General features: G+C 41.7%; 1 protein-coding gene across 1 annotated transcript; it reads right to left on the reverse strand.

Annotated features, from left to right (window-relative positions):
* On the reverse strand, nt 1-25,869 carry SLC30A8 (solute carrier family 30 member 8). Its single transcript, XM_089775979.1, has 8 exons — nt 25,524-25,869; nt 14,286-14,482; nt 6,832-6,978; nt 4,796-4,949; nt 4,413-4,602; nt 3,876-3,981; nt 1,304-1,438; nt 1-842 (listed from the first exon to the last, which is right to left on the reverse strand). Exons 1-8 carry the CDS (start codon nt 25,601-25,603, stop codon nt 697-699), a joined length of 1,155 nt encoding a protein of 384 aa, XP_089632105.1. The 5' UTR covers nt 25,604-25,869; the 3' UTR covers nt 1-696.
* Nucleotides 25,870-26,442: the final 573 nt, after the last annotated feature.

A 26,442-nucleotide genomic window follows, 5' to 3' on the forward strand; every position in this document is an offset into this window, starting at 1 on the left:
TTGCCGGATTAGAGAGAATCGACTGTTTTTCTATGCAACAACTATGGAGGATACGCTTCTAATCTCACACAAAAAAAAAAACCCCAACAAAAAAACCTTTAGTTGCTGTAGGCTAACTGACAATTACACAAATTCACCTGATATGTATAGAATTAGACATTTTTGGTTACTGTTATAGAATGTGCCACATCTGTTACTTGTCTTAGCAGGCAACATGCAGGATATCCATTAGGCACTGATCTTTTTTATTCTTTGTGCTTCTTTCTCCTGAGTAGTGGTATTGAGTTTTGCTGTGACAATTGTCAGATTTCAACCAATCATGGAGGGATAATTCATCTGAGAATAATTTGAAGGCTGCATAATTTTTGTGACCTTTCTTTACAAACAGATATTCTTAAATGTTATTTTAACTCCAGCCAGTTGTCTTTAGTCAAGAATAATTTAGATACACGTTCTTGTAATTGAATGTAACCACTGGCTCACATATCATCCAACTGACAAATGGCCTGAAGGCTTGGTCTCTTCATGGTAAATGGCACCAAAGAACAAGTGAAAGTGTGTACTGCACTCTGTGACAGATCCTGTCAGTTCAATTAATTATGGTTTGTTGCCTAGCTGAGTATGTGCAACCAGCACACCGCACCCTTTGACCTATTAAATGTGTAATTAATAGTTCAACAAGCTGCACTGGCTGCTTTAATCCTTTGGATCTTGACAAAAGATGCAGTCAGGCTTCTGATTTGCTTGTGATTCAGTCTGAATGGTGATGGAGTGGAAGGTGAAAGTGTCAAAGAGAACTTGAGTAACTTCTTTCAGGATCTGGTGATTGTCCACTGTGTCTTCTGTAGAAGAGGAACAAAAAATTGCCACACTGGAATGCTTTTAAGACTGGGTGATTAGTGAAACTATTTGCAAACATTTGGGTGATTTACTTCTGTTTCCAACTTACATTTTAACAACTATATTAAAACTCACACAAACAAAGAATCCGGTGGCACCTTAAAGACGAAAAATGTGTTGTTTTTGCTGAAACAGACTAACACAGCTACCCCTCTGAAACTATATTACAACAGTCTGAACAGCAAGCTTGTGCCCTATGTTGTTGTAGACAATCCAAATATTTTAACAATAATATTTGATAAAAATATTAGGAGGGTTGTTGTTGCTTTTATTTCTTTTAAAATGATAACATTTGTTTCAACAAACACTAGATACAGACAAGCAGTTGTATCGTAATCAGGAGAGACTAACCTGTCTTGGCTTCAGCTGAATTATTATTGCCTGTTTACAGAAATTTACTGACCTGTAACAACATGAGCAGACAGAATAACTTGATTCATTGTTAGAGACCAGAGATGAAGGTTGTGGATAGACTCTACTTTGTTGACAGCTAGAATTCTCTCTCTCACCGCATCATAATTAAATCCCTTGGGTGTTCCTATAGAGGATGAAATATGCCTTTTGATTAAATAAGAACTATATTTAACTAGAAAACACACAGATAGGCCCCTGAATTTTTACTGAATTAGGTTTGTTTTTTCTTATAAAAACAACAGGGACCATAGAGGGCTCTATTTTTGTGTGTAATATGAAGTTAAATTTTGTCTGTGGTTACATGTAACCCTTTAGAATATAGCTTGATGGAGCAATAAATGCAAATAGATTTTAGAGTTAGGCTTATGAAAGTCTGCTTTATTTACAGGAGTAGAGTGTTTATTAATCATTCCATTCATCTACTTTGACACCTTCCAGGGTATTTATACCATAGTAACTGAGCAACTCGCAAGCATTGGTGTCTTTTTATCTTCACTAACCCTTATTTTACAAATAAGAAGTAACAGGTCAGATTAAGGCCATGTCTACACTAAATGGAAGATCGCTGCTGCCACCATGATTAATCTTTTAGAGTTCAATTAGCAAGTCTAGTTAAGACTCTCTAAATCGAACTCAGATGGCACACCTGCTGGTGGCTGGCACTCCTGCTTGTGTAGGAGTAAGGAGAGCCAACAGGAGCAAATGCTCCTGTCAGTCTCCCACTGTGGGGATGGCAGGAAACACAAAATAAGGTACTTCAACTCCAGCTACATAATGTACTTGGTGTTGTGTATCTTATTTGATGTTCCCTATGATTGTAGACCTGGCCTAAGTGACATGCCCAAGGTCACATGGATTTAGAGTGGCATTGTGATATTTTGTTTTTCCCTTTCCTGATGGCTCCTAGTATTGCTAAAACTGCCACTGCACATTGAACAGATGTTCAGAGAAGTATCAAAACCTTCTGTGAATGGTAAAAGCCAATTTAGAATTGTTGTATTAATTTAGATGGAATATATGGGCTCCAAGTTTTAGCATAAGTCAGTCAATGTCCAAATTAAACAGTGTTAAAATGCAGGGCCAAATTATTTTCTCCAATATGTTCACATAACTCACACTGCAGAACTATATGTAAACATTTGAGAAATTGAAATTGAAAAAGGGAGTCACATGAAAAGCAGAATTAGCAAACTATTTTCTAAGTACTTTCACAGATATGCTTTGTCTTGTTCCCTTGTCCAGCACCCTCAGGACTTAAGTGGTCCTGAACCATGGAGTTTGTTGGAAAAGGGGAGGTCAAGGCTTCCTACCCCACTGTAGGCTCTACTTCCAGCTGGGGCTGTGCTCCCTCCTGCTTGCCGCTGCCTCCAGCCCCTGAACCATGCCATTCCTAACCGGGGCTGCATCCCCCAGTGCGCCAGCCCTGGATAAGGACTGGCCCCATTGACTCCAGTCTTGGCTGGGACTCTTCTCTCTGCATCCAGTCCTGGCCAGGACTATGCTCCTGGCTGCCAGCCCTGCTACCTCCAGCTCTGACTGGGACTGCGCTCCCCACCACCAGCCCTACCTGGGGCTTTGCCAGCCCTGAACGAGGCTGTTTCCCCCACTGCGGCAGCCCTGGGCGGGGATGTGTTCCCCCACCTCACCAGCCTCAGGAGGGCTGCACTTCTGGCCACTGGCTGCTGACCCTGTTGCCTCCAACCCCGACTGGGGCTGCGCTTCTTGCTATCAGCCCTGGGCAGGGCTGTGCTCCCCACTGCCAGCCCAGCCCAGGCTTCCCTTCTGAACCTGGCCAGCTGAGTCTCTCTGGTCCAGCAATATCCGTGGTCTTCCCGGACCACAGATGTTGCTGGATCAGAGAATCCCAGATTTTAGAGGTTCAGCCTGTAGAATAATTTACCATCTAGTATCCATTAAGTTCTCTAAACATTTATTTTAAAATAGAGTTCAATTCAGATTTTCGTGTTCACCATCTAATGCACTAAAGGTCCAATTTTTAAAAAAGTCAAATATCCAGTTGCACTTCTAATTTTCATGCACAGTTGCCAGGAATATATGTATTGACTGGCTATTTGAGCACCTAGATGACCAGATAAATGTGAAAATGGCCACTTTAAACATATGAATACCCAATTTATGCATACAATTTAGTAACTTTCTGTACAAATTAAGATTGTAATTTAGGGCTTGAAATTCAAAAATTCAGTGCACTTATAATTTCATACAATTTCAATAACTAACATTTTTGAGATTTTCAACACAATGTACATATAGAAAAAATGTATTTCTTCCATGAAGAGTGGTGAAGATTTTCTTAAATAACGAGTGCCTAAAGTTGGTTTTCTGAATGCATTTTTAGGTACCTGGGCAGAAATCAATGGGAAATGTTCTCTGTCCAACATTTTTCAAATTAAGGCCAAGTATTTAGAGGACTAAACCTAGATTTAAGAGCCCAACTTATCTATTTTTTAAATCCTTGGCTGTGTTTATAAGTATTAGAGAGAAAGACACAGAATAATATTTATTCTAGAAATAACTAGTGTGCATATAAAAGTTCTTACCTTCCATTAACACAAGCAAAATGTCCCTTAAAATTGTGATGGTTGTTGCCAGAACAAAGATAGAGAACACAAATGTGCAGATTGGGTCAGCTATTTTATATTCTGGCTAAAAAAATATAAGTACATCACTTGATTAAAATTTCAGTTTCTGGCTGACAGTTTAAAAGAACTAATCAAAATCTAATATAATCCATTTATCTAACACAATAACCATTGCTAATATTCTCAACCAGTACAGACCCAGCACAGCTGAGTTAACAGACAGTTTTCTGATTGAATTATTCTTTAAGATCTCAGGCCGCTAAAGATGAAGGAGGAAAAACACACAATATGTTCCTTCTGGCTTAACCCCAGGAAAAAAATGTTGTGCTCTCAACAGCCATTTTATTCCCAGAAATGAACATAACTTGATTAAATTACAATATATATCAAGATAGAGAAATATATATATCATTAAGACAGAGAAATAATGACAGTGTTTTGAAAATAACTGCATCCTTAATTGCTATGAAGGTGAGTAAACCCAATAAAACTGACCTTAAAGAATATTATAAGTGCACTAATTAGCACACTAATGCTCTGAAATAGATCTCCGATGGCATGCACAAAAGCTGCCCTCACACTGGCATTGGCCAAAGCTGGCTTCTGTTGAGAAGCTGAAATATGTTCATTGGCTTGTGTTGTGTGACTATGTCCGTGCTCAGTCTGGTGCAAAATCAGACTTAATCTGAAAGAGAAACAATACAATGCTCCAAACATCAGTGAGATCAGACTGTCTGATAGAACAGCAACAAACACTTCGGTATCACATTCTTTAGAGAAAAAGGTAAGCGGTTGCCACCTTACGTGTAAATATATGTATATATTGCCAGGAAATCTCAGAATGGTTAAGTATTTTGTATACAAAAAAGACAACTTACATGATATTGGCTATCACTGCACAACCAGAAGTAATGAGCATCACTGTAGCTTCAATCTCATAATTTGGGTGCAGCAGTCTCATGCTAGCCAAATATGTCAACACACCAGTCACCACCCAAACGATTAGCATCGACATCAAAGCACCCAGAATTTCTAGGGATTAAAATAATTGAATTTCAAAGGCATATAAAATAAAATGCAAGAATTTAGCTAACGGATTAGTGCTACCACTTTCAGGCTACCTCCAGACCTCCGGCTTCTTTCAGTAAAAGCTTTTCTGGAAGAGATCATCCGAAAAAACTTCTTCCGAAAGAGAGCGTCCACACTGCCAAAGCACATCGAAAAAGCGATCTGCTTTTTTGAAAGATAGCGTCCATACTGAATGAATCTCGCATTTAAGCTGTGATTACTATGGATAGAATGGCCACCAGAGCACCTATGCTTTTTCTTCTTTCCTCGTCTTTCGAAAGAACTCCCTCTTCCCCATCCACACATCCAGCCTTTCGGAAAAAGGCTTCTTCCTCATAGAAAGAGGTTTACCAGCGTCGGAAAAAACCCTGTGTTCTTTTGATTTTTTTCTGAAAGAACGCGATTGCAGTCTGGACATAAATGAAGTCTTTTCTGAAAAACTGCCATTTTTTTCGAAAAAAATTCTGCAATGTAGACATAGCCTCAGAGTCACAATTTTTTCACCATTAGAAGTAATGCTGATGTGTTTGCAGGTCCCAACCCATGTTGGTTTCAAATAAATCCAGTTTCCTCTGGGTCGACTCTTGTTGCAGGCATGGTTTGGGAATTATGGATTTGTAATGGGCTGGCAGAATGTCTGCTGGTTCACAAAACAGGATAATGTGCAGTGCACATTGGGTTTTCTGCCCAATTGCCCCAAAAACACCATGTGAAATTAAAATGCAGTATAGAATTGAAAGCTCGAGTTTGCAGATATCAAATGGAGCGCACAATTGCACAAACCCTTAGACTGTTCCTGAATGCAAGTCAAACTCAGATAAGGCTGGTTTTGAGGGATTTTTTAAAATGTTATACTCTTTGCACAGCTCTACTTGTTAAATACATGTGGCAACAAATGTGTACTAAATGCTATCATATATACAGTTGCTATGACCTAAAGAAAATTTGTGTGGCTATTTAATTTACACGTGTGTTATATGCGTGAATAGTGTGTTTGTAAATTAAATACATGCGCAAATTGTGTATGTATTTCCAAATACATATAGCTGGAGCTTATACCTTCAATTCGCCAAGATATAGGGGAAAATCAGAACCCTAATAAAATCAGTGGGAGTTTTGCTATTGACATCTGTAGAGCCGGGATTTCATCCATAGTGGGTTTGGGGTTTTTTTGTTTGTTTTTTATGGTCTCGACTCTCCTTTGTTTCCATTTTTATGATTCCATGAAAACGGAGGGAAATAGAGAAAAGTCAAGATGATTAACTCGACTTGAGAGGAAATGTATGCTAGTATGATATACATAAGTCTTGATTTTGCAAATCTTAAGTATGTACTGAACTTTAAGCAATTGCATAGTCTGGTTAATTTGTATGGGAACATTCATAAGAACATAAGTAAAGCCATACTGGGTTTGACCAAAGATCCATATATCCTAGTATCCTGTACTCCAAGCTGAAAAGTCCCAATTTTATTAATCTCTCCTTATATGGCAACCAGTTAATACCTCTAGTCATTTTTTTGCCCTTTTCCAAACCCTTTTCAATTCTGATATATCTTTTTTGAGATGAGGTGGCCATGTCACATGCAGTATTTAAGATATGAGTAGCAAGTCCTAAATAGTGCTTTTTGTCCGTAATGTTCTCCAGTGTTATACTCTACTCTTCTCTGAAATTCCATAATGTGCTGTTTTAAATTTCTGATGCATCTTTGGAGCTTTCAGAATATTAATGGATTAGCTTCATGAGCCCTGTGGGCTTGTGCCTGATCTCAGAATACTTTCCAGTGTATTTGTTATGATGAATTGCCTTTTCTGTTTTACATGGTCATATGACAGTACATTTGGTACCTGCTCTGTGCCATCCAAAAGTTAACCGTTTAGTGGACGGTTTAGAGGATAACCACAATGAGAAAAGGCTGATCAGGAAACTTGTCAAGTCAACCAAGATATGTGCTGCATCAGTTATCACGGCAAGACTTCCAGCAATTTGTCCACCTGCATAAAACAAAAACGTGCTTATAATAGGCCATATATCCAAGATCTTATTTGCTGTAAAGCTAAGGAAAACTTCATTTATGATGTTAATGTATGGCATAACAGTATGTAAGCAGAGTCTGAACCACTGCTTTCAATGCAGCCAGCTGAAAGGGGAAAGGAGTCCCGGGTGTGGTTATGCTCACTTAGTTGTCTAGCCCAGCAAGGTATTCAACTGTTGATATGCTCATGCTGGAATGGGAAAGAAATCCTGGCTGTGGTTATGTAAATCCAGTTCAGCCACTGCCATAGGCCTGAAGAATGGTCAATTGTTAGAATGGCATTTTGCCTATTGTATCTAATTTGGCTGTTGTAAGGTCACAAACCGTGTTAACCCTAAATGTAGGGATTGTAAAATATGACCACCAGTGCTTGCAGGAGAAACACTGTCATTGTAAAGAGTCTAGGATGGACAAGCTTTTCCCTTTCAGACTCAAGTGGATTGGATTGGGGGGAAGGATCTTGGACAGGCAGGCTACATGCACTCCAGGTGTGAGCTATAAGACTGGTTCAACCTGTCTCTCTTCCTCCCACCCCTGTTCTAAGGATAGAACTAAAACAGATTCCATAGGGGGGGGATCTTTTTATTATTTTAAATAAATAATCTTAAATAAATAAGTGGCAGGAATCTTTTGGCTAGCCTATGTGGTGGGCCAAGAGCTGAAGTCACTGAGAGCTGAAAGCACTAGGGCTAGGTCTACACTGCCCCCTCTTGCGCAAAAAAATGCAAATGAGGCAAAGCGTGGAATATCACCACATCTCATTTGCATAATTAATTAGGCTCCATTTTTGCGCAAGATGCTTTTCCACAAAAATCCCCTCTTGTGCAAGAGCCGTTCTTCCTGAAAAAAAGAGGAAGAGCAGCTCTCGTGCAAGAGGGGTTTTTTACGCAAAAAGGAGCCATGTAGACGGCTCTTTTTGCACAAAAGCTTCTTGCCCAAAAGCGGAACCTCATTCATTATGTAAATGAGATGTAGTGATATTCCACGTTTTGCCTCATTTACATATTTTTTTGCACAAGAGGAGGCACTGTAGACATAGCCTAGGTTTAGCCCAGAGCCAGACCCATCATGGAAGAAGCAGCAGGATGGCTGGCAGGAGCAGGTGCCAGCAGTTGTGAGAGCAACAGCAGGCAGCCAGCAGCACAGCTGGCAGGAGCACATGGCCAGCAGGCAGCCAGAGGGAGCAGAAGCAGGTGGTCAGCAGGGAGGATGTCAGCACACAGCCAGCAGGCGGCCGGAGGGAATGGCAGCAGGAGGCCAGCAGGGTAGTTGGCAGGAGGAAGCAGCCGGCAGGTGACCAGTGGGAGCAGCTGGAAGGAGCAGTGGTGAGTGACCAATGGAGTGGGTGAGATGTCTCCTATTGCCACCCCCCCCCCAAGGGTGGGAGGTGAGCTCTGAAAATCACCTCTGAGCTCTGGTCTGCCCTGACCAAGGGCCGCAACTAGGAGTGGGGTACGGAGAAAGGTTGTGAATGGGACACTTATAGTGCTGGATTTGTGAGCCTGAGAGGCACAGCACATTGCTCAATCCACTTGAGCTGGGACATGTACTTGTGGTTTGGTTATGAACTCTGTTTGTGGTGTTTTCCCAAGTTAATGTCATGTTACTTCTCCCTCTTTTTCATTAAAAGTTTCTTTCCTACACTCAGACTCTGTGTGTGCGAGTGGGGAAACATTGCCTCTCAGAGGTGCCCAGAGATGTGTGAATTTCCCAGGCTACTGAAGCAAAATGCAGGACAATGTAGCACTTTAAAGACTAACAAGATGGTTTATTAGATGATGAGCTTTCGTGGGCCAGACCCACTTGCTCAGATCAAATAGTGGAAGAAAGTAGTCACAACCATATATACCAAAGGATACAATTAAAAAAAATGAACAAATATGAAAAGGACAAATCACATTGCAGAACAGAAGGGGGATTCGGGGGGGTGGGAAGGGGGAGGAAGGAAGGTAAGTGTCTGTGAATTGCTGATATTAAAGGTAGGGAGAGTGGGATGTTTGTGAGTTAATGGTATTACAGGTGATAATTGGGGAAACTGTCTTGGTAATGGGTGAGAAAGTTCAAATTCTTGTTAAGTCCTTGTTGGCAAGTGTCGAATTTTAACATGAATGACAGTTCAGAGGATTCCCTTTCAAGTGCAGATGTAAAAGGTCTTTGTAGCAGAATGCAGGTGACTAAGTCATTGAGAGAGTGTCCTTTCTGGTTAAAGTGGCAAGAAACTGTTTTCTCTTTGTGATCTTGTCTGATATCTGTTTTGTGGGCATTAATCCTTTGGCGAAGTGTCTGAGATGTTTGTCCATGGGTTGACTGGGTGCCAGGTTTGTTCTCTGGCATAATTTAGAGCAATTCAAAGACAGTGAACAATGGTAAATAGGAAGGATCCAAAAGAAAGATAGTAAATTCTGAGCCCTATTTATGTGATAAACAGTATAGTATTTTTGATAGGGGAAGGGAGTTTTACATTTGTCACATTACACTTATTATTAAACTTATTAAAACTTTAATTAAACTTATTTTATTTCAGTAGGACTTGCTTTCAGTGTGTGACACCTATGGGCTATAGCAGGAGTCGCTGGATCTGGCCAGCCACCCTAGAGCCTCAATCAGGCTCCCTGCCTGCCTCACCTCCGCACACTGCTCAGAGAAGCCACTGCAATGGCCATGTGTTTCTGTAAGACCCCGGCACAGTCCCACAGCTCCCACTGACTGGAAACTGGACAATGGGAGATGCTTGGACCAGTATGCAGGGGCATGGAAGTCAGGGAGCCTGGTTGAGGAACTTGCTGGGCTGCAGGCCAGGAGCTGCCTAGGTAAGTGACTCCTGGCCAAAGCCTACTTATGGCACCTCGGTCCCTCCCTCCCCTGGCCCTCCTCTCCCACAAGTTTTCAGTTGTGATACATCACCCAAAGATACACTATAGACATTTTCTAGGTAAACGTCTATTTAACACAATGACATGCCACATCTTCATGCAACATGTTGCAACCACAAGAAGCTGGAATATGAGATGTTTTTCTCTTAACCTGTCATACAGACCTCAAAATGCTGCAACATCCTTTTACACCCTATTTTCCTCCAGGGCATGCCAGAAACTGCAGGTGCTGTGAATCCTCCAGCTCCTCCTCCCATTCCTCCCTGGCAGTGTCTTCTATTTGCAAACTGGACTCTGCAATCTCCAGCAGCCCCTAGTGGTGGCCAGCAGCTTTGCAGTCCATTTCAAGGGGTGGAAGAAAAATTCCATGCAGAACATTAATTTCTGCACAGACTCTGTATTTTACAGTGGTGCAGTATTCCCCCACAAGTAATCCCCTTTTTAGCTGCTTACATCAGTTTTGCCTAGAGGAGTATTTTCCTCTTTCACTGGCATAGGTGATGAAGCTGTCCCAGGATTTACAAAAATAAATGCATCCACACCTCTGAGATGCATATCTATGATATGGAGAAAGATGAGATTTGCTTTACTGGGGAATATTCTAAGCAGCCTCATAAAACTATTTAAGGGCTGGAAAAACTGATTTCTAAGGAAATACTGAAGAAAATATATATAATTTGGCTAACCCAGTGATTCCCAAAGTTTTCAAGCATTCGGATCCCTTTTCAATCTATTCAAATTCCACAGACCCCTCTCAAAGATCCATTTTTGCTAGCCCAACTAAACCCTTCCCACCACTCTAATAGCTTTTGAAAGATTAGAGGGGGGTGACATCAAAAAGGAGAAAAAATGATAAAAAGTGACTGACGTTAATAAGCCAACTCCAATGTACAGTCACAGCTTGTCAGCAGGACAAGCGTGGGCTGAGGGTTGCTTGCGCAGACTGCAGGGCATGGAGCTTCTCACGTCCCATTGATTGCTATTCACCTGCACTGCTTCCTCAGCTCCTGTCTCTTCTGTTCACTGCTCATCCATGGAGCAAGGAAGTTCTCATTGCCAAAAGGAGCTTTGGAGCTACCAGCTCCTCAAGGGTGAAATATTGGGAGGCTAAGGGGCAAGGGCGGAACTTCAGAGGTGTGTGGTTGGGGGGAGAGGAGGAGGAGGGGAGAGCCATGCCCACCAGAACATGGCTTGATCCTATTCCCCGGATGCTAAGGGAGTGAAGGGAAAGTACGTGCATCCTGTGCATGCCTCTCACACACTAGCCAGGTGTGAGAGGCATGCATGGCATACAAGTACTTTCTGCATGCTCCCTTAGCTTCCAGAGAACAGGATCAAAATCAAGCCACATCCCGGTGCACATAGCTACTGCCTCTCCCTGCCCTGGTGCTGCGTGGGGGAGGGGGAGCAGGGAGAAGAAAAGGAAAAGAAAAATAAGGATTGGGCCCAATGTGGTGGTCTTGATCCTTACTTTTAAAACTTTTCGTGGACCCCCTATTGGGGGGGTCCATAGACCACAGGTTGTAAACCACTTGGCTAAACGAACAGTTAAAAAGAGGTAAAGAGAGGATGGGAAGATAAAATGTTCTTTACTTTCAAAAGGAAGTCTTGTACTATAGTTATGCAGTTTATTTATTTGTGGTAATACTCCCAGCAAATGGCTTTGTGACTGATTAGTACTCACAGTGGTTGTTTATTGCTTTGTATACTACAAAGCAATATAAATTTTCAGTCATTTAGTGGTCAATATTATAGCACAGGCTGTCTAGCCTAACGATTAAAAAAATTAAATGTATGGTTCATAATTGCCATAATCCCCATAGACTGCTGTCTGTAACTGCAGTTAATAACTGGTTTGTCAGAGTTTAATGTTCTGAAACAAGCCTGTTACTTAGCTGTCACTGCAAAAATCTGAACAATTCATTAAGAAAAAGGAAACATTTTGTTAACATATCATCTGTCCTTCCAATTATCCTCTAGCATTGCTGTATTCACCAAACTTAAGCCAACTGCTTAAATGGCTTTGTTAACAAAGCATTACTTCTGTGTCTGGATATTATTGCATGGAGACAAATAGCATGCACCAATTTTCACCTGCTGAAATACACCTGACCCACAAGAAATTTATTCACGTAAAGTGTATGTGTGGGAAGACGGTAAAAAAGTTGGGGAAGATAATTCACCCTTTAATGGACAACAAAGACAGAAGACAATACAAGTTGAACCTCTCTAATCCAGCACTCTCAGGGCCTGACTGATGCCAAACCAGAGAATTTGCCGAACCACAGAAGGAGGTCAATACCGTCTAGCAGCATTACCCACATTTCCACTCCTTTCTGTGCCCATCGAAGACATTTAGGTGTAAATTAGAGCTAAATAACAGCACAAAATACTGAGAGCCAGGGCGGGTGGCTGTAAACAAACTGTATCGGACTGCAGGAAACTTGGCCACACCCAAGATAAATGGATATCTGGCTAACTAAAATCATGCTGGACCTTGGCTGTTGCAGGACCAGAGAGTCCTGGAGTTCAACCTGTAGTTCAGTTTCTCAATACCCACAGCTCCAGACAGTACTGTAGTCAGAGGTAAACAGAGCTAACCACCTTTTCATTTTGGGAATACAAAGTGTGGTTTAGGCTAAAAGTCATAGAGGGGTAACTGTGTTTAGGTTAGTTTATCTACTTTTTTTTAATAATTAAACCATTGGCTTCATCCTAAAGACATGAGGGCTAGAATAGCAGACAATCCCTGTAATTTCATGGGGTTTCAAGGGGTACTAGATCTATGTAAGCATGGATTCCATAGTCCTTCCCTAACTGTCCCCTACTATACTATGTGGGACAGGTGTGGAAAAAACCCTTTCAAGTGCACAGGTTTCTAAGCATGCTTCCTCATGCTACCACAAGATATTGCTGATATGGCATGCACCTTGTGCTCACCTCACACACAGCATCATCAGTGCACCCTACCACATCTCCAAAATCTCTCACTGGCATAGGCGATGAAGCTTTCCCTGGATTTATAAAAATAAATGCATCCGCACCTCTCAGATATCTTTATTATGGTATGGAGAAAGTTGGGATTTGTTTTATTGGGGAAAAGTCAAAGCAGCCCCATAAAACAATTTAAGGGCTGGAAGGACTGATTTCTGAGGAAATACTGAAGTAAATAAATATATATAACTTAGCTATACAAACAGCTAAAAAGGAGAAGGTAAAGAAGGGATGAAAACATAACTGCACACAAGTATCAGTGGGATATAAATATTAAGGAGGGAGAGAACTTGTTTAGAGTGACTCCAGGGGACATAGTTGCTATGGGAGATAGCTAAGGAAAAATTAGTATGACTATCAGGGGACAGGTCCTATGAACAAGGCCTCTTTAATTGTGGAATAAAATACTGCCAGCTGGACTCACTTTAGAGCTGGCTGGAACATTTTTGACAAAATTAAACTTTGCCAGAAAATGCTGCTTCATCAAAACTGCAGACATACCAATTTAGACAATGTTTCCATTGAAAGAGTGCTATTGATTCTCCCATTCTATGTCCTGGTATTTAAGGGCTAGTGATTGGGAGGTGTGAGACCAAGTTCCAGCTCTCTGGTCTGTTTGATTTAGAGTAAACTGATTCTCACAGGCCTGTGTTCTAACAAGCATGCCCCTTTCCACATTGAAAAGCTTAGGTTTTAGTCTGAAGGTGGACATTTCAACCCAATTCTGTGTTCATGAAAACCTTCACAGGGGGTTGCTTTATTTTTAATGCAGAACAAATACAATATTTTAAAACTTTCAAAAGTTATTGCTAAACATAATTGTCATCCTCAAGCCACCTCCAATCCACTCATCCAACAACAAACCAGCAGTCAAATCTGATGCTTAAATCCATCCTGATATAATTATTGACTTCTGTGGAGTGACACAAATGATGAATATGACCCTAGAGACTGTTACCTTGCATCTGTTTTATATAAAATCTTACTGGTGGGTGATCCTCAAATGTTTGCAGGCCTGCCAAGCTTGGATAAACATCAAATTCTGAATCTGATCCAGAGGTGATAAGATTTGGAAATAGGATAGGAGACTGTCTCATAAAAATTCTACAACTCTCCTGGTTTGAGACAGGCTTAAACTATCAAACCAGTGCAGTATTCGGATTGTTCCCTCCATTTCCAGATCCCACCTTAATCCTTAAAACACAGTCACACCTAAGTTTTGAAAAATTCACTAAAAAAGTTAACCCTTTTTTTTTAACTTGGAGATGATGAGATGTCTGGGATTAGTTATTTTTTTCCCAGCTGGTTCACCCTTCTATAATGAAGAAAGGGCTCAACATCACTGACCTTGAGAACAATATGAAATTTCCTTGATGGCAAAACACAGAGTTGTACTCACCTATAATTTCAGCAATCATGAAGATGAGGCAAATTATTGATGCTGCATAAAGCTTCCGCTTGGCTTGACATTGTTCTATTTTTCTGTTCTCATAGGCCGTAGAGTGGCTATGGCAGTGGTACAGGGGATTATCTTCAATATCCTCTGATTCTTCCTGGCATTCCCCTTTATTTAAATTATTCTGCTGCAGTGCTATCCTAAGAAATTGAAAGAACCAGAAGATGACAAAGCTATTACTATTCAGGGGTATACTCCTGCAATCCCATCGCTATGTGCTAATCACTGAAGCCCAACGCCTCATTGAATCTCAGTTGGACAACTCACATGAAAGTTTTACTCACATGAGTAAGGGCTATGCAGGGAGAGGGTCTAAGAAATTATGAACTTCAGTTTGTTCTGCATGAGATTTCCATTTTTATGTCCTGCTTCAGTGCACTTTTCATTACACACATAAATGAGCCACGCACAGTGCCGCCTTTCTAAGATGTGCACATTACAAGCTAAGCAAAAAAACAAAACAAAAGGCTCCATGCAAATGTACAGCATGACTTGCAGAAAGTCTGGCAAATGCAGACCAAATCAAATAGCATGTCTCCTCAGCGAGGGCTAGATCCATGGAAAAATTTAGTTTTCTATTTCCAGCAATTTTGGTAGGATCGTTTTTTAAAGGGGCCGCAGTTCCTTTTTTATAATGGAAAAACTTAATTTAATCCACTCGTTTCATACTCAAACATTGCTAAAACAATGAGGAGTACTGTGGCACTTTAAAGACTAATAAATGTGTATGGGCATAAGCTTTCATGGGCTGGAACCCACTTCATCAGACCCCGAAGTGGAGCCTTCAGTTTGGCAGGGATATATACACATGCAAAGATGGATTTGTTACATTACTACATGGAAGACCAGTGCTAACGAGGTCAATTCAATCAGGGTGGCCATGGCCCATTCCCAACAATTGATGAGAACGATGTGAATAAAAAAAAAGGAAAATTACATTTTTTAGTGTGCTAGCCACTCCCAGTCTCTATTCAGACTCTGTCTGATATTGTCAAGTTTGCCTCTGAATCCCAGCTCTGTAATTTCATGCTGACATCTGTTTTTGAAGGTTTAAATTTTTTTGTTTATTTGTTTGTTTGCTAAAGTATGGCAACGTTCAAGTCTGTTACTGAGTACTCAGGGAGATTGAAGTGCTCTCCTACTGGTTTTGAATGTTACCATTCTTGATGGCTGATTTGTATTCATTTATTCTTTTGTATAGAGACAAATTGGCTTGGCCAACGTACCTAGCAGTGGGGCATTGTTGGCATATAATGGTACATATCACTTTAGAAGATGGGCAGGTGCATGAACCCCTGATGGTATGGCTAATGTGGGTAGGATCGATGATGGTATCACTAAAGCAGATCTGTGGACAGAAATGGCAGCATGGTTTGTTGCAGTGATTGGTTTCTGACTTAGTGTTTCTGTTGTGTGCTATGTAGTTGCCGGTGAATATTTGCCTCAGCTTAGGGAGCTGTTTGTAAGGTAGGACTGGCCTGCCTCCCAAGTCCTATGTTAAAAGGCATATTCTTCCAGGATATGTTGTAGATCCTTGATGATGTGTTGGAGAGGTTTTAGCTAAGGCCTGTAGGTAATGGTCAGGAATGTTCTGTTACTTTTCTTCTTGGGCCTGTCCTACAATAAGTGACTTCTGGATACCTGTCTGGCTCTATCAATTTGTTTCTTCACTTCCCCAGGTGGGTACTGTAGTTTTAATAATGCTTGATAAAGATCCTGTAGATGTTTGTCACTGTCTGATGGATTGGAGTAAAAGCTGTTGTAATTTTAGGGGTTGGCTATAGACAATGGATTGTGTGATGTATTCGGGATGAAAGCTGGGGGCATGCAAGTAAGAATAGCAGGCAGCAGATTTCTAGTATAGTGCGGTGTTTATGTGACTATCATTTATTTGTACTGTAGTGTCAAGGAAGTGGATCTCTTGTGTGGACCGGTGCAAGCTGAGGTTGATGATGGGGTGGAAATTGTTGAAATGCCAGTGGAATTCTTCAAGTGTTCTCCTTCCTGTGAGTCCAGATGGTGGAGATCTCATCAAGATAGTGTTAGTAGAGGAGGGACACTTAGGGATGAAACCTGAGGAAGCATTCTACTGCGACAACTATAAAAATGTTGGCATAATGTGGAGCTGTGCTGGTACCTGTGGCCGGGCCATGTGGGTACTCATGGCACTGTCACTGACTTGAAGGTATAAATCATCCCCAAATCAGAAACTATTGTGGGTGAGGACAAAGTCACAAATCTCAGCCACCAGGAGTGACATCATTGTGGATACTGTTCCTGATGGCCTGTTGTCCATCTTTGTGTGGAATATTGGTATAGAGAGCATCTATCGCTATAGTGGCCAGGACGGTGTTTTCTGGAAGATCACCAATGGATTGTAGCATGGCTCCAAAATAGTTTTGTAAGTGTCTTTGTTCTCTTCTCCTTTTCCTGCAATGAGCAGGGCTAGGATGGACTAGACACTGGCCAAGAGGGGTTAGAATAGAAATCACTATGCATCTTCAGCTCCACCTATTGCAGCAACTATTTACTGCTGCAGCAGCTGCTTCTGGTATCATAGAATCATAGAATCATAGAATAATAGGACTGGAAGGGACCTCAAGAGGTCATCGAGTCCAGCCCCCCGCCCTCAAGGCAGGACCAAGCTCCGTCTACACCATCCCTGACAGATGTCTATCTAACCTGTTCTTAAATATCTCCAGAGAGAGAGATTCCACCACCTCCCTTGGCAATTTATTCCAATATTTGACCACCCTGACAGTTAGGAATTTTTTCCTAATGTCCAATCTAAACCTCCCCTGCTGCACTTTAAGCCCATTACTCCTTGTCCTGTCCTCAGAAACCAAGAGGAACAAATTTTCTCCTTCCTCCTTGTGACACCCTTTTAGATATTTGAAAACCGCTATCATGTCCCCCCTTAATCTTCTTTTTTCCAAACTAAACAAGCCCAGTTCATGAAGCCTGGCTTCATAGGTCATGTTCTCTAAACCTTTAATCATTCTTGTCGCTCTTCTCTGTACCCTTTCCAATTTCTCCACATCTTTCTTGAAATGTGGCGCCCAGAACTGGACACAGTACTCCAGCTGAGGCCTAACTAGTGCAGAGTAGAGCGGCAGAATGACTTCACGAGTTTTGCTTACAACACACCTGTTGATACAACCTAGAATCATATTTGCTTTTTTTGCAACAGCATCACACTGTTGACTCATATTCAACTTGGGGTCCACTATGACCCCTAGATCCCTTTCTGCCATGCTCCTTCCTAGACAGTCGCTTCCCATCTTGTATGTATGGAACTGATTGTTCCTTCCTAAGTGGAGCACTTTGCATTTCTCTTTATTAAACCTCATCCTGTTTACCTCTGACCATTTCTCTAACTTGCTAAGGTCATTTTGAATTATGTCCCTATCCTCCAAAGAAGTCGCAACCCCACCCAGTTTGGTATCATCTGCAAACTTAATAAGCGTACTCTCTATCCCAATATCTACATCATTGATGAAGATATTGAACAGTACGGGTCCCAAAACAGACCCTTGCGCAACTCCACTTGTTATCCCTTTCCAGCAGGATTTAGCACCGTTAACAACAACTCTCTGACTACGGTTATCCAGCCAATTATGCACCCACCTTATCGTGGCCCTATCTAAGTTATATTTGCCTAGTTTATCAATAAGAATATCATGCGAGACCGTATCAAATGCCTTACTAAAGTCTAGGTATATGACATCCACCGCTTCTCCCTTATCCACAAGGCTCGTTATCTTATCAAAGAAAGCTAGCAGCTTAGTTTGGCATGACTTGTTCTTCACAAACCCATGCTGGCTATTACCTATCACTTTATTACCTTCCAAGTGTTTGCATAGGATTTCCTTAATTACCTGCTCCATTATCTTCCCTGGGACAGACATTAAACTGACCGGTCTGTAGTTTCCTGGTTTGTTCTTATTCCCCTTTTTATAGATGGGCACAATATTTGCCCTTTTCCAGTCTTCTGGAATCTCCCCTGTCTGCCATGATTTTTCAAAGATCATAGCTAAAGGCTCAGGTACCTCCTCTATCAGCTCCTTGAGTATCCTGGGATGCATTTCATCAGGACCTGGTGACTTGCTGACATCTAACTTTCCTAAGTGATTTTTAACTTGTTCTTTGTGTATCCTATCTTCTAAACTTACCCTCTCTCTGCTTGTATTCACTACGTTAGGCACACCTCCAGACTTCTCGGTGAAGACCGAAACAAAGAAGTCTTTGAGCATCTCCGCCATTTCCAAGTTCCCTGTTATTGCTTCTCCCTCCTCACTAAGCAGTGGGCCTTCCCTGTCCTTGGTCTTCCTCTTGCTTTTAATGTATTTATAAAAGGTCTTCTTGTTTCCCTTTATGCCTGTAGCTAGTTTGATCTCATTTTGTGCCTTTGCCTTTCTAATCTTGCCCCTGCATTCCCCTGTTGCTTGCCTATATTCATCCTTTGTTAGTTGTCCTAGTTTCCATTTTTTATATGACTCCTTTTTTATTTTGAGATCATGCAAGATCTCCTTGTTAAGCCAAGCTGGTCTTTTGCCATATTTTCTATCTTTCTTACACAGCGGAATTGTTTGTTTTTGGGCCCTTAACAACGTCCCTTTGAAATACTTCCAACTCTCCTCAGTTGTTTTTCCCTTCAGTCTTGCTTCCCATGGGACCTTACCTACAAATTCTCTGAGCTTATCAAAATCTGCCTTCCTGAAATCCATTACCTCAATTGTGCTGGTCTCCCTTCTACCTTTCCTTAAGATCATGAACTCTATTATTTCGTGATCACTGTCCCCTATACTGTCTTCCACTTACAAGTTCTCAACTAGTTCCTCCCTATATGTTAAAACCAAATCCAGAACAGCTTCTCCTCTGGTAGCTTTTTCAACCTTCTGAAACAGAAAGTTGTCTCCAATGCAGTCCAGAAACTTATTGGATAGCCTGTGCCTCGCTGTGTTAGTTTCCCAACATATGTCTGGATAGTTGAAGTCCCCCATCACCACCAAATCTTGGGCTTTGGATAGTTTTGTTAATTGTTTAAAAAAGGCCTCATCCACCTCTTCCACCTGGCTAGGTGGTCTGTAGTAGACTCCTAGCATGATATCACCCTCGTTTTTTACCCCTTTTAGCTTAACCCAGAGACTCTCTACACAGCTATCTCCTACGTTCATCTCCACTTCAGTCCAAGTGTGTACATTTTTAATATACAAGGCAACCCCTCCTCCCTTTTTTCCCTGTCTGTCCTTCCTGAGCAAGCCGTATCCTTCCATACCAACATTCCAATCATGCGTTCCATCCCACCAGGTTTCTGTAATACCAATGATATCATAGTTGTATTTATTGGTTAGCAATTCCAGTTCTTCCTGCTTATTACCCATACTGCTAAATAAATCCAACAATATAATAGTATAATATTATAACAGTATAATAAATCCAACAATAAAACTCCCCTGCCATACAGCCTGAATTGCTACTGGCAGGCATGTACTATGATAGCCAGCTATTTCTTCCCAATGCTACATATGTAAAATGTATAAAATCATATACTCCATATTTGTCATCTGAAGAAGTGGGATGTGCTCACGAAAGCTCATGATACTATTTATATATTTTTGTTAGTCTCTAAGGGTATGTCTACACTACCCTCCTAGTTCGAACTAGGAGGGTAATGTAGGCATACCCTATGATGCTACAGGGCCACTGTTGTTTTTTTAATTACAGACTACATGGCTACCCCTCTGAGACCTCTGCAGTCTGTGAATGTTGACGTGCCACATTACTGTCTTGGAATTTAATGTAATGAAAGTCTTGAAATGTAATAAACTCCCCTATTGTTTTGAGTCTGAAATTAGCTCAGAGACATGATGCAGACCTGGATTTAACTACATTCTGGTAATAACAGACTGTTTTCACATTCCCTGCACTGAAGGATTTGTAGCTGGGATTAACGGGCATCTTGTAGATTGAGTTAAAAGGCCCATAATTTCAGGAGGCACATTGATCTTACTGGCTTTATGCAGCATTTCCTGTGCTATTTTTGAAATAGTAAGATCGCTAGAATCTCTCAAGACCAAATTTTGAAAATAATTTTATGCCTCGCCATGGATTGTTTGATCAAATAGCTTTCCCAGTAACAAGTGATCAAGGCAGAGTGACAGATTCTTTGCTCTGGTTTCACCCCTTTATGCTAGCTGGTTGGTGCGGAGGGGCTGGAAAATGGTCATATTTAGCCAAGAGAGAATTTCTCAGTGGTGTAAAGCCAGTGGTACCTATACTCAGTGACTGCACACACACCCCAGCACAAAGGGCATGTCAGGGTATGTCTACTCTACAGAGTTTTGTCCGAAAAACAGCCATTTTTTCAACAAAACGTGAGGAAAGTCCACACTTCAATTACGTTTTTCCGCAAGAAAATTGAAAGAACAGAGGGGTTTTTCTGGCATTGGTAATCCTCATTCTACGAGGAAGAAGCCTTTTTGTATCCCTGAAAACTTCCCTCTCCCCTTCCTTCACCAAGTGGATTTAGACAAAGAAGAGGCAAATCTAGAGTACAATATCTGTCAGCCCATTTACCAGGAATTTCCCTTGTTCTCTAAGCCTAGCAATTATCAGCATGGGTTTGGTTTTCTATGTATTCTGTGTTTCTCAGAGTCAGTTTCTTTTCCTAGTCAAACTTTCTGAGGTGGGCATGTACCAAGTCTACCAGTCTCTTAGCTTGCCTAGCCTAGACAACCTATTCCCTGTACATATTTCCACAGAACTTATCTGGAAGAGCAGCTGGTTAAATTTATAGCTCTCTTAGTGGAGCTACTTCTTCCTTGTTTTCTTCCTCCTCTTTGCTATTTTCCCATAGCAACAAATAAATTGTGGGTAAGCCATCTCGGAACAGGAATCACATCTGGCATTATGTTGTCCTGCCAACCAGCACCCTGAGGGCCAGCCCTCTACAAGAATCTGCCATTGTTTTGTGTTTATATTCATCTGCTTTCTCATGTTCAACGGTGTCACTCAAAACATACTGTTTTGCTGATGAATTAGACCCAGAAGGTACCAGAAATTGATTAATTCCAGATGGCTGAGTTAAACAGTTTACTTACTTTCCCCTAGAGCTCACAGCATGCAAGTTTCTCTCTCTCTCTCTTTCTCTCTGGAGTTAAATCCCAGCATTCCTCTGTATTTTGTGTGGAAAAGAAATTAATTTTCCCCTAATCTGATTTTCATTGGTTGGCACTGAAAGTTAAAAATATCTCGAGGACTTGAGTTGCAATTTGCTTGGCAGTATGCTAGAGTGGGGTGCCAAAATTACCTCTGCAGATTTCTCAGCCAACAAACCCTTCTTCTGCTGTCAAGAACTGAGTCATTCTTTGGGGGGGGGGTCCTTTTAAATCTTCAAAGCACATTACAAACATCAGCTAATGCAAACGCAGAAAATCACTATCAGGTTGGTAAGCAGTTTGTTGTAGACCCCATTGAACAGATTGGTAAACTGAGGCAAAAAAGTAAAGCCAAACATTGACACATTTATGTCTCTTAAATTAGACCTCTAAATTAATGGTCTGGTTTTGAGAGGCACTGAGTATCTTCCAATCCTATTGAAGTCAGCCAGAGTAAGAGAGAACATAATCTGGCCAAATGTATTCCGAAGACCCCTGCCAATTGCAGTGAATACAGGTTCTTCAGTAGCAGCTCCCTACTAATTAAAATAATCTAACAGGCCGATTTTTAGATGTAGAGAACTAGAACTAACAGTGCACAGATCAGTTCAGGCAAACCATAAACCTATGTGTTAGAGTGAGACACAGCCTTTGAGCTTTAGCTCTCTGCACAGATACATTACACACAGAATCCAAAATTAAAACAATCTTTTTTTCCATTTCATCTTCTTTTTTGCTTGGTAGGAAAGGCAATCGGAGTACAAGCCATGGAGGGGCACCTACTGAGTTACGCCTGGAAAGAGTGAATAAGAATTATATTAATACATTAATACATAGTGCAGAACCAACACAAGTCATTAATAAGTGTGATTACAGTTTCCTTTTCTTAGTTTTTATTTGATGTGTGCAGTGGCTTGATCTACAAGCTGGTGGGTTCAGCTGCCTTCCTCACAGGCCTGTATTAGAACTCCAGTGAGAGAAATGAAACCAGAACCAGTAATCTGCCTACAGAGGCAACACCTCCCCCACAAAGGAAAATCATATTTACCTATGTCTGAAATAGTAATGGAACTACCTTTAGAAATAATTCATCAAAACTATGTTCACCTTCTTTATGCAGGTTCCATGCTGATTTTAATTGATGTCATTCTAAACTTGGATGGTTTTTAAAGAGATGAGGTGGGTAAGGTAATATCTCTTCTCTCTAATATCTTGGGACCAAGATGGCTACAACTACATTGCATATAACATTGGATGTTTTAAAGTCATTCAGGGACATATTATTAGTCTGCCTATCTACAGGTCTCCTCTTACTTCCTCAGTAGTGTAGGTGCAAAAGGAAGCATTGTATAAATCAACTGCAGGGGCTGCCAGAATTGTTGGGGCTCTGGGCAAGAGGGGGAGGTAGCTCTGTGCTCCCAGAAGGAGCGAGGCCATGGGTGGAAGAGTGAGGTGGAAGGCTCCAGAGGCAATTTCAAGGCACAGAGCTCCAGCTGCCACTGCTGCCACAATAGCAGTGGCCAGGAGCCCTGAGCCCTACAATCACTGGGCCCCAGGGCAATTGCCCCCTTTGCCCTCACCCTCATCAGCAGGCCTGACCAGCTGGCTAACACTTGTACTAGATATGTACAGTAAAACTCCATTGGCCCGGCATCCAATATTCCGGCACTCCTGATGGTCCGGCACCATCGGGAACCCGGAAGTGCTCCAGGCAGCCGGACAACTGGAGCTGCTCTGGACCCGGCTTCCCTGATTCAGCTGCTGCTGAAACTGACCAGCAGCTGAATCGGGGAAGCCGAGGGCAGAGCAGCTGTGGTGCTGCCGGGTTGGTCCCGTAGTGCTGCACCTCGAGGCTGCGGGACCAACCCGGCAGCACCCCAGCTGCTCTTGGGGATGCCTCGGGCAGAGCAGTTGGAGTGCTGCTGGGTTGGTCCCACAGTGCTGAGGGGCGGCACTACAGAACCAACCTGGCAGCACCCCAGCTGCTCTGCCCCAGGTGTCCCTGATTCAGCCGCTGCTGAAACTGACCAATGGCTGATTCCAGGAAGCCTAGGGCAGAGCAGCTGGGGTGCTGCCAGGTTGGTCCTGTAGCGCCGCCCCTCGGCGCTACAGGACCAACCCAGCAGTATCCCAGCTGCTCTGCCCCAGGCGTCCCGATTCAGCCGGTGCTGAAACTGACCAGTGGCGGCTGAATCGGGGACGCCTGTGGCAGAGCCGGACTATCATATGGTGGGGACTATGAGGGGTCTGGGGTGGCATCCCCCCCCACCACATCCCAGACCCCTCATAGCCCCCACTGCTGATAGTCCAGCATATCTGATAATCTGGCATCCCCTGAGTCCTAAAGGTGCCAGATTATCAGAAGTTTACTATAATTGGCAGTCATTTTGCCTGCAGTTGTTTTGTTCAGTTAGATTTTGTGGGCTGGCTGCATGTGAAACTTTACTCCTCAGCTCATAAAATCCACCTACTCATGGACCAAGATCCTATTGTGCTAGGCACAGTGCAAAGACAGACCAAAAAATGTTTCTGCTCCCACAAGCTTACAGTCTCAATGTAAACCAAGAGATAACAGCTGCATAAAGACTTGAACTTTTCTGTTCTGGCTGCACAATTTAAACGGCCCTACATCAGCCTCCCAAGACCAAATGCTTTGGCTCCATCCCCAAAATGCTCCTCCCACCCCCAGTCCTGTCCTGCCCTGTCCTGGCACAGCACCTAGTACCAGGACTTGTGAAAGAGTGCTTGGAAGGCAGTCTTATGGTTGTCTCTAGCAGTCCCCCAATCAGACCCAGGGCTTTTAGAGTCCAGATGCAAAGTAGCCAGAGTAAGGATGAAGATCTCTTCTAAACTGCTTTAGTTCAATGATAAATCACCATTGAGATTCCTCGGTAACTGGTACAAGTTACACAACATATGGAGAATGGGGTTCAACAAAATATTATTGCTGTAGGATTTTTTGGACAGTGTCGTATATATTTATGCAACCATGTAAATAATATTAAAGCAACAATCAGATATTTAAAGCATTAATATATGGTGGTGGTGGCCACAATGGAAAGACACAGGGAAAGATTTTCATTAGAACTGACAGATTCCCTACCAAGTTTCTGCCCAACACATTTTAAGAGACCCAAGCAATAAATAACGTGAAAGGCAATGAGATAATGAAAATGCCAAGAAGTGCTAAACTGGAGCAGTGCTGCTATTTTATTCAAAATATTTGCTGCTCCTAAGCAGAAGGAAGGATAAAAATCAGTTTGAAGTTAAAGCTATTTTCTGGTAGACATTTATACTCATGTTTAAAATCCCAAACTAAAAAGTATTACCATTTAATTCACAAATTAAATGCATTTAAGAATAAATACCCATCAATTCTCAATTAATATATAATCCAATCCTTCATTCCTTGCCCATCAGAGCTTTGGGAGTGCAGAGAATACAGGATAAGGCCTTCATTCTATTTATAAGGATTACAAAATACTTGTTCAAATAAACCCATATCCCCCACGAGGAAACCACAATCACATGAGTAGGTTCATTGACTTCAAGTCCAATCAGCTAATAATATGAGTAAGATTTTGCAGGATCAATCCCTTAATTATTTAGACATTGACGCATGAAAGATCCTGGACTCAACAAAGTGTCAATAACACTATTATGAGTCAGCCTAAAAGCACATTATAATCAATGGGATTTTTCATACTACCATAAATATACTAAGCATATAAAATATTGTAGGAGACACTGGGTTCAACAGTAGAGAGAGCTAAATCATTGCAGATGCAGATCTATTAAACTAATCTCTAATGTCTTAATCAAATATTTAATGAGAAAGTTTGGAGATGGGTGGACACCAAACAATACCATTTTAAAAATAATGCAATAGCATCCTTATATATAGTCCGAGATTCAGAGTAATGAATACTTTAAATTCAGTAGTAATATCTGCAGATTAACTGGCTCGTATTTTCAAAGGCAAAGAAATATAAAGTGAAATAGACATAGAGGGTTGTGTTACCTGTCTAGAGCTAAGGAGTACTTCTTGGTGCCTCTGTCTGCCACAAGACAAGTTCTTTCAAGACCCTTTGTGGTGGCCATGATAAAAACTTTTCCTCAAATGTTCCTTCCCTTTTTGGAAATGACAAAAATGCTCTCAATTAAGGAGAAATCTCTGCCAAAGATTTAAAAATAACACGTTAAAATAATATCTTGTTGATAAATCCACAACAAGAGGAACTACTGTCTTATGGCTGGTGGCATTGTTAATTCATCCAACAGTGGCTTGCTGGGTTTCTGATATTGGAAGTTTTATGGCACTATTTTCTCCCGATGAAATGATGCAATCCTTATTGCACACATCAGAAGCCGACCACTTTGCCTTAGGTTGCTGACTCAGTCAGGGAAAGCAAACACACACGTGTACAGAAGAAAAGGGATTAAAACAGCCTGATTTGCTTGAAACAATCAAACCACTGTTTACCTCCCTGCTAACTCAGCCGGGAAAGAAAGAAAACTCTCCTTTTACCCAGGTTGGCGCTAGCGGCTGCTGTAAAGAACTCTTTCTTCCTATCCCCCAATAGAATGTTGCTGCAAATGTTTCAGAAAAGTAGGGGACAAGAACAATTAATTATTGCAGTTAATCTGAAACAGGTTACTGAGATCTATGTGGGTATGTCTACTCTACCCACCTAGTTCGAACTAGGGGGGTAATGTATGCATACCGAACTTGCTAATGAAGCCCGGGATTTGAATTTCCCGGGCTTCATTAGCATAAAGCCGGCGCCGCCATTTTTAAAAGCCGGCTAGTGCGAACCCCGTGCCGCGCGGCTACACGCGGCACGGACTAGATAGTTCGGAACGAGGCGTACAGATAGTTCGGATTAGGAAGCCTAATCCGAACTATCTAGTCCATGCCGCGTGTAGCCGCGCGGCACGGG

Source organism: Pelodiscus sinensis, chromosome 2 (genome assembly GCF_052426305.1).
Source record: "Pelodiscus sinensis isolate ZL-2025 chromosome 2, ASM5242630v1, whole genome shotgun sequence".
Classification (NCBI taxonomy): Eukaryota; Metazoa; Chordata; order Testudines; family Trionychidae; genus Pelodiscus; species Pelodiscus sinensis.

Excerpts from the sequence above, each read along its gene's own strand:
- SLC30A8 (XM_089775979.1), bottom strand. The coding sequence starts at position 25,603 with ATGGCCACCACAAAGGGTCTTGAAAGAACTTGTCTTGTGGCAGACAGA. Across the intron at positions 4,950-6,831 it reads TTTTGGATGGCACAGAGCAG|AAATTCTGGGTGCTTTGATG; the intron begins GTACCAAATGTA and ends TTTAATCCCTAG. Across the intron at positions 4,603-4,795 it reads GCAGTGATAGCCAATATCAT|ATTAAGTCTGATTTTGCACC; the intron begins GTAAGTTGTCTT and ends TTTCTCTTTCAG.